The sequence below is a fragment of the Pterocles gutturalis genome, unplaced genomic scaffold (assembly GCF_000699245.1).
Source record: "Pterocles gutturalis isolate BGI_N339 unplaced genomic scaffold, ASM69924v1 scaffold49114, whole genome shotgun sequence".
Lineage (NCBI taxonomy): Eukaryota > Metazoa > Chordata > Aves > Pterocliformes > Pteroclidae > Pterocles > Pterocles gutturalis.
The window spans coordinates 392-8,342 of NW_010129937.1; the positions used below are offsets into that span (position 1 = coordinate 392).

General features: G+C 44.1%; 1 protein-coding gene across 1 annotated transcript in view; it reads right to left on the reverse strand.

The window, feature by feature from the left end:
• The window catches only part of SIRT5 (sirtuin 5), a 7,903-nt gene extending 176 nt beyond the window's left edge, over window positions 1-7,727 (reverse strand). Inside the window, exons 1-6 of the mRNA XM_010080040.1 lie at window positions 7,607-7,727; window positions 5,874-6,007; window positions 4,124-4,349; window positions 2,719-2,806; window positions 1,730-1,783; window positions 724-869 (exon numbers count right to left, since the gene is read on the reverse strand). Of these exons, the coding sequence (XP_010078342.1) occupies window positions 724-869; window positions 1,730-1,783; window positions 2,719-2,806; window positions 4,124-4,349; window positions 5,874-6,007; window positions 7,607-7,727 (769 nt within the window). The remainder of the gene's footprint in view (window positions 1-723; window positions 870-1,729; window positions 1,784-2,718; window positions 2,807-4,123; window positions 4,350-5,873; window positions 6,008-7,606) is intronic.
• Between the last annotated feature and the right edge of the window lie 224 nt (window positions 7,728-7,951).

Consider the following 7,951-nt stretch of genomic DNA (forward strand, 5'->3'; position numbering starts at 1 on the left):
GCCCTTCTGGGAACAGGGCATCTGCAAAACTGCTGAAGCATGAGAGATCCCCGCAGAAATGAAACCGAATCCCTGTTTGCATTTAGGGTCACTGCACATGGAGCTGTGTAATGTACTGTGAGAATCAGGAGTTGTTTCTCTGATGCAATCCAAAGAAGCCTGTTTGGGGACTGTAACTGTAGATGAACGTGAAAATCCAAGAAACAAAATGGCAGACTTTGCTTTCAGGAAAAATAAAACCCCACTAGATGTCCCCTACTTAAGATTATTCTGTGAAAGGTACACAATATTCTGAGCGAATGTTTTTGTCAGCAATGTAAAGCCTACATGGCATATAACCTCACCAAAAAAGTGCAGGACATGACAACAGCTAGCTACATTCTTCCAAGATTTTCTAACTTTTTTGAAAATTGAGCATCAAAATAATCCTGTTTTTCACTGTTTGAGAAATTTAAGTATTAGCTAACCTCTAACGCCTGAGCCTCTAACACCGGTGTACACTAAAGAGACTGCAGATGCCAACTGAGCAGGATGCGCGCACACCAAACCTGTTAATTTCTGAGTGGCATATGTACGTTTTCGAACTTCATGGTCTCTTAATGTTTTACACTTGACACTAGAGTCCCTCAGGGGCTTTTAGTTGCCTTGCGGAGGTACAGGTGCATCTGTTTTACCCAGGAGATGCAACCCCACTAGACTGCAATCACTGCCAGTGAGGAGGCTAGGTAACAAAAGCATCACTCACTACCAAGCAGAGGTCACAGATCTCAAGTTCCTTCTCGACCTCTGTGAGAATGTTGGGATCCAGGGTTTCACCAAACCACACAACATGGGGACGGAGGAGCCCATTGCAGCCGTCCTCCTCACACCTGTTTAAAAAAAACAAAGGGACAGCATTATCCTGCCAATGGGGACATTTCAACCTGCAAGATGTCAAATCAGTTTTCATTTTCATTTTGACATGTCCTATCTACCCTCACTCTTCCTTCCTTCTCTTTCACAGCCCTACCCACACCCTCCTCTACCACGTGCCAGACAGGAGGCAGCTGATGCCCAGCTACACGCCTGTTGGAAGTTCACACATGCTGCCCAGTCACACAGAACAGTTGTTCAGCTCAGACATTTAATCATGTCTTTCCTTTACTCAGCTCCTCAAATGTATGTGCTACAGACCTCTGCCTCTAGTGACTGTAACAAACTGGCCAACAGGCTTTTAAGGAGGAAGTGAACTGAAAGAAGCGTCACGTTAGGCTCTTTTCCTTAGGAACCAGATGAAAAATACGATCGCTTCTAGCATCTACAACTAGCTCAGGCAAAGCTTCAGCCATTATAAGAAAGCACTGCGGCGTCTTTAATGCCTGCAAGAGACTGTGCAGTGGCTGTACCCCAGTATTCCAGACTGACCAACAGCAGGTAGCACCTGCACAGGAACAAAATGCTTCTTAATGCTATTCTCCTATCACTCAACCTACTACAAACCCCATGAATTTTGGCATGTTTCAGCTTGACCATCAAGTACATAAGCACGCAATCCCTTTAGCATCATGGTAAGCTTCCAGTACACACTTCTGTTGTCTGCTGCCCCAGTTCTCTGGGGCAAAGTCCCACGTCTTTTTCTCCTGTAGAATGCTTCCGTGTCCTTCCAAAACTACATGAACAGTAACGTAAGCCTTTGAGATGCAGAATGTATGAAGAGGTAACAGCAAAAAGCAAAGCAGACCATACGTACTGAGGAAGGTCTTCAACTGGAATCATGGCGTCCTCTGTTTCAGGATCTGGAGCCCTGAAGTTACAAAATTGAAATACATATCCAATTGTACAAAGTGCACTTTATATATTAATAAAAACTGAGAATTCTCTAAAGCATGCTCTCCAACCACAGAATCTTTGCAATTTCAGCCAACTTCAACACCTACTACAACCCTAAAATACCACACTCCAGGCAGGCAGGCATTTGTTCAGAATTATCTCAGAGCTAAGCAGCTGTAATAAGCTGGTCAAAGGCTGTCAAAGGCACAACAAATATTTATGTAACTATCTGAAGATGTGGTGATATGCAAAGGGAAAAAAACCCCTAAAAATCTATGAGCATATGCCTGTCCTGTCCCCCCGCCCCCTTTTTTAAATGGTGAAAGAAAAGAGGATGCCCAGGAAAAGGAGACTGAAGGATTCTTCTGCAACTTTAAGTTGCAGAAATCCTGAGAACTGATGCTTTCCTCATGATTGTTTCACACATCTGTATTTTGAGACCTATAATCACGAGAATCTTGTTGATGAATTGAAGGACAAAAGCTAGTAGATGTTCAAGAGATGCAGAAGAAGACAATCCATGTATCAAGTGATGACAGTCCAATGTAAGGAATAAGCACCCAATTTAATAAAAAACCTGAAAGGTGAGGTGGATGGGAGTAAACACACATTCTCAAAGGGTACAATTAGTTCCAATATGAGAGTTTCAGAGCATCTGAAATTGTTCTAATGAAAATCTATATAATGCTATGCTAACCTAGAGGTTAGCAGTTACTCATTCACAGGACTTCTGGTATCATCCCACTGGAGTTACTGAACAGTCTACTCAGGTTTCAAGACAGTTGTGTGAAACTTAAGCATTAATATTACTAACGGAAAATGGGGTGGCTGGCTGCTCCTAAATGGCTCCTCTTCCATGGAACAGCAGACAAAGCAGACAATACAGAGTTTACAGGACAGCTGTATTACCCTTTCCCAGCCAACGTGGGGCATATTGGACTCTTGTAATTCGCAGCCACATTTCCACAGTTGGTGCATCGAGTTTTAAATAAACTACCTGAAATGCACAAAGAGAAAACATCAGAGATCAAGCGATTGCTCTGAGGCATGGCTGCACAAACAAATGGTTGTGTTAATCCCGGACGGCCTTTATTTGACTTTGGAGACTATACCTTGTGTGTAACTTACTACATGAACGTAACAGCCAAGTGTTGAAACCCAGCAGCATTATGAACGAGATGCTATTGATGTAGTGCGTACACACGCTTTTCTTCAGCAGCCCAAGGTGACCAGCTTCGTAGTCAATCAGCAAAGACAGACACAGCCCTTCCAGCTGAAAGGTGGCAGCGAACAACAGCGACAGTCCCCCTGAGCTATGATTTGCCACCTTGTTCTACCTCACCACATGGGTAATACACAGCCTCGTAACAGGATTTCAGAGGAAAATCATTATTTAAAATATCACTAAGGGAGAGGATTTCTCCTTACTGCTCTTCCCCTTAAATCAGAAACGTTTTCTTAAAAAGAAAAGATATTGGTTAACACTCTTCTATTTTATGCAAAACTCTCCAGCCCCAAGACTTCTATAGTGTGTTGTAGAGATGCACAATATTACCAAGACTTTAAAATTGTTTCTATTTTGTAAAGACTAAGACTAAAATTAACTATACCCAAGACCTTATCCTTGGATCCACAACCGCAGAACAATTTGTGCAGGTTTCCTGTGTCCAGATCACAACATAGTGGTGGGAAACCTTTTGTGATACTTAAGAAGCACCATACTGCTGGAGGAGCAGGATGGGACTTTGTCCTGGGAGCCTTTCACTCTGCGGCAGGGCCATCCATCTGCTCACGGGATGGAGAAGGGCCTCCTCACCCTCCGTTTTCTCCACCCCGGTAATGTACTTCATCAGATCCAAAAGGCAAGAGAACCTCATCTGTTTCCAGCCCCTTCTTCCTCCTGTCGCCAAGGACCGCGCAGGGACAGGACAGGAGAGGGGGAAAGCAGCAGGGCTGGTGAGACCAGTCTCGCCAATTCACGTTTTACTGGCGGCAGCAGTGGTGTGGCACCACCGCCACCACAGAGTGGAAGTCCTCAATGGATTATTTCCCCCTTTTGTAATCAAAATCAGGCAAGTATCTCTTATCTACATGTATTCAAGTGGATGTGAGGCAAAACTGAGCACGTGAGAAATAAAGGGAGGCTATGAAGTACTGGAACAACTTCCAAAGAGAACTGGGTGACATTGTGAATAACTTCATGCAAGTTATTATCATTTTAAAGACAAATTTCTCTCCTCACAGTACTTAACCTGCTCTCTCTTCTCCCCCAGAGGTTTGCTGGCCTGTAGCAGACAGGTAAGCTGATTCTTACCGTGAATTTCTAAGAGGTGCTTCGTGCCTGCCTTTCTGTGTAGTTCATCAATATTCTGAGTAATGACCACGACACCCCTTCCTTGCTTGCTCAGCCGCCTTTCGCACTCCGCGATGGCAATATGTGCAGGATTTGGATGTTTACTCAACATCACTTCCCGGCGGTAATGGTAAAATTCCCATACACGAGAAGGGTTTTGCGCAAAAGCCTCTGGAGTAGCCAAGTCCTGGAAAAGACATAACAATTTGTTCTACTAATGAAAGGGCAAGAAAGTCCCCTCCCCAGATGAAGCCTGTTAGCACGCTACCCTTTACACTGCTAGCAGTGTTACAAGATAATCAACAGCAGATAATTTATAACCAGATGCAGCTGACAAGAATATAGCTCAACAGCCCTTGTCTTACGAGGACGACAAGTCAAAGTATATTATTAAATGAGGAAACAGCTGATACCAGAAGTGTAGTACATGGTTTTACATAGTACACTCAGACCTTCTTCTGCGCTGCCCTACTGAGCTATTAGGAGTTTAGAACAGCACAAAGGAAGAGGAGATATTCCAATGCACACCATTTTTGGCATTCAAAACTCTTTTCCACTGCAGCCATAAAACTCAGCACCATGTGGATATATTTTCTTTGCTAGCAATTTCTTTTCTGCCTCAATTTAAGTGTAACACGAGCCAAATTACAGCCATTGTCAAAACCCAAGTCTAACGTCTAGTCTTTATGTGCCTTTAAAATCTAAGCTCTGCTTTTCACACTAATTTTGCCTTATCTTTTTTAAAACGAGGAGTAGCTCAGTGTAATACTTCAAGGCCCTATTCTACTGATATAAAAACGCTGAATACAAACTTTCTGATGCAGAAGGACCAGGCATATATATACACACAGGTGCTTTATCTGAATTTATAGTCACTGGAAGAAAAAATGCACCTTTACATTCAAACCATCTCTAAAACCTCATCTCTTTGACCCCTTTTTAACTTCAACAGATCTTTAATGAATGCTACCATCAAAAAACATAAAGAAAGCAAACATGATCGCAGTGTTTGGGGTAGCAGTTACTGACAATATAATGGTTACTTGAAACATCTGCAGCACTGCACAGGATCAGACCCACAAGGCACCTCTACAACTCGTGTATTTGGTGCTCTCCCTTCCGTCACTCCACCCTGCAGCCTCTGCTTCCACCTCCTCTCTCACCCAGCAGCTCCCAACAGCGGCAAGATCCCATCAGCAAGAGAGACAGAGCTTGTGGGAGAGTTAAAGACTGTGAGTAGCCCTGTCCCAAAACCAAAACAAATCCTAAAACATTTTTAAAGAGTATTATGAGAAACCAAGATTAAAAGAAAACAACTAGTTGGTATCATGGGTTCTGTCCTTTGTTATGGTGGCAAAAGGTTCTTCAGAGTTTAAAACAGGAAAGGCCCCACAGGGTAGGAGCAAGCAGCTAAGCTGCAGGGCAGCAAGAAAACAGGGACAGTAGAAAGACCCAGAGCTGTCTGTGAAAACCCTGTGTTTCCCAAACAGCCGATAACCCAAACAACAGAAAAGAAGTTGCAGCTGCACAAAACTCCCTCGCAGGGCACAGGGACAAGCTGCAGACAGGGCTGCAGGGAGAGCTGACCCTGCTGCACCGCCACGGGAGTGCTTTCCCCCCACAGTACCCACCTTCTCCTGACCCCTCACACTCACCCACCCACAGGGCTGAGCTCAGCACGGCTGCGCAGACACACGCCACCAGTACAAACCTGGGCTTGCCACTTTCTCCATAAACCTCCAGCCCCTCTGAAGGTAGGAACGCCGCTCTCCGCACTAACGCCAGCTCCTGTGATAATGGCTATATGCTTCGCTTTGGCAAACACTTCTCGAAACTCAGCCATATCTATGCACGGGGAGGAAAAACAAACAGCTGTTCAAACGCTTATACTTTTATGTACTAGGCCATACATGCAATGCTGGCGAAATTATACATCCAGAAATAGCTGCTGTATGTGCCCCCCACGAACTCAGCTTCAGAACACCGATCAGGAAGTATTTTGCTTCCTAAACGTAATGTAAGATCCCAAGATGAAAAAAAATTATGTTTAGTTACAAAATAGCCCCTTCAAAATTAAGGGTAATTTGGGGAAAAGCATTTCCTTCTGAGGCATGTTGCCCATTTTCTAGGTTTGCAACTGCATTTTCTATTTTTTAATAGAAATTGAAATTTCTACAGAAATAGAAATTGGAATTTTCTATTTTGAATTTTTTCAGCAAAGCCAAGTGCAAGGTCCTGCACGTGGGTCGAGGCAATCCCAAGCACAAATACAGGCTAGGTGGAGAGTGGATAGAGAGCAGCTCTGAGAAGAAGGACTTGGGGGTATTGGTTGATGAGAAGCTGAACATGAGCCGGCAGTGTGCGCTTGCAGCCCAGAAACCAACCGTGTCTTGGGCTGTGTCAAAAGAAGCATCAGCAGCAGGTTGAGGGAGGTGATTCTCCCCCTCTGCTCTGCTCTCATGAGACCCCCCCTGCAGTACTGTGTCCAGCTCTGGGGTCCTCAGCGCAAGGACATGAACCATCATCCAGATCATTAATGAAGGTGTTAAACAATATTTGCCCCAGAATTAACTCCTACAGTACGCCATGAGTGACTGGCCCCCAGCTGAACTCTGAGCTGCTGATCAGAAGCCTGATCTTCACAATTTACAACACATTTTTGTTTCTTTGGTTGGTTTTTTAAATCAAAGGGAGGTAAGTTCTTATAAGGAGAGAAAGTCACTGGAGAAGTCCCAGCATAAGAGCTGTACAATGGGGCAGAGAACGCTACGGTTCTGATGCCCCGGCTGCTGTTTTAAACCAAACCTCACAAGCACTTGAACGTGTAAAGATCAGGCCAAAAGCCCCCCCAGTCTCTTCTCTGGTCTCTAACAGCAGCCAAACACTGATGCTCAAGACATCACAAGAACAAGCAAGTGTGCCTCGGCTACCTAACTGTCAGGGGCTTTACTGTTATACCTGTGCAGCTCTGCGTGCAGGTTTTAAATTAAGACACATCCTCAGATTAAAAAACAACCAAAAAAAAAAAACCAAACCCTGAACAAACAAAAAGCATATTTACTACTACTAGACTGAACAAGGCTCCTGGGGTTACCCAGTACCCTGCTCCTGCTCTGTTACAAATGCTCGAGGCCCTCTGTAATTCTTGCACAAAGGAGTTTTATTACCCATTACAAAAAGGAAATGCAATCAACTAGTGCGTGTTTATGTACATAAGCACTAAAAACACATCACCAGATAATCATGCTGACTGTAACTACACAAGGGGTTTTGGATCCGTACTGAATATACACACAGAGAAATTTTATCAGCTGGAAAAAAAAAATCAACTTCCCTCTTCTAAAAATTTTGAATTATAGATTTCACTTATTACACAAAACCTTCTGAAATCTGAAATGTAGCTTAAACACCTGTGCAAGGTACTAAAACAAGTAGATGCCTTACTTGAACTAGGACGAGCCATTTCTAAGCAAACCTTCTGTTTCTTTGAAGCAGCAGCAGCAGCCTTAAGCCCGCAGGATGCTTGTGAAACCAGCCTTCTGGCGGTGAATGGGAAGAGACTCATCAGCACCGGCCTGAAGGACCTTACCTGCAAAAAGTAAACACCACACAAGCAGCCCACTTAAGGAACATATTTCTGCCTTTAAGAAATTCTCTGTAAAGAACCAGCGACAAACATTATTCACTATTTTCTGCTGCCCCTTCCATTTACCCCCCGCGCTGCAATAAGCCACCCAGCTCAAACGCGTGACCCTGACACAGGATGACCGCTTTTGGTCTGGTTTCGCC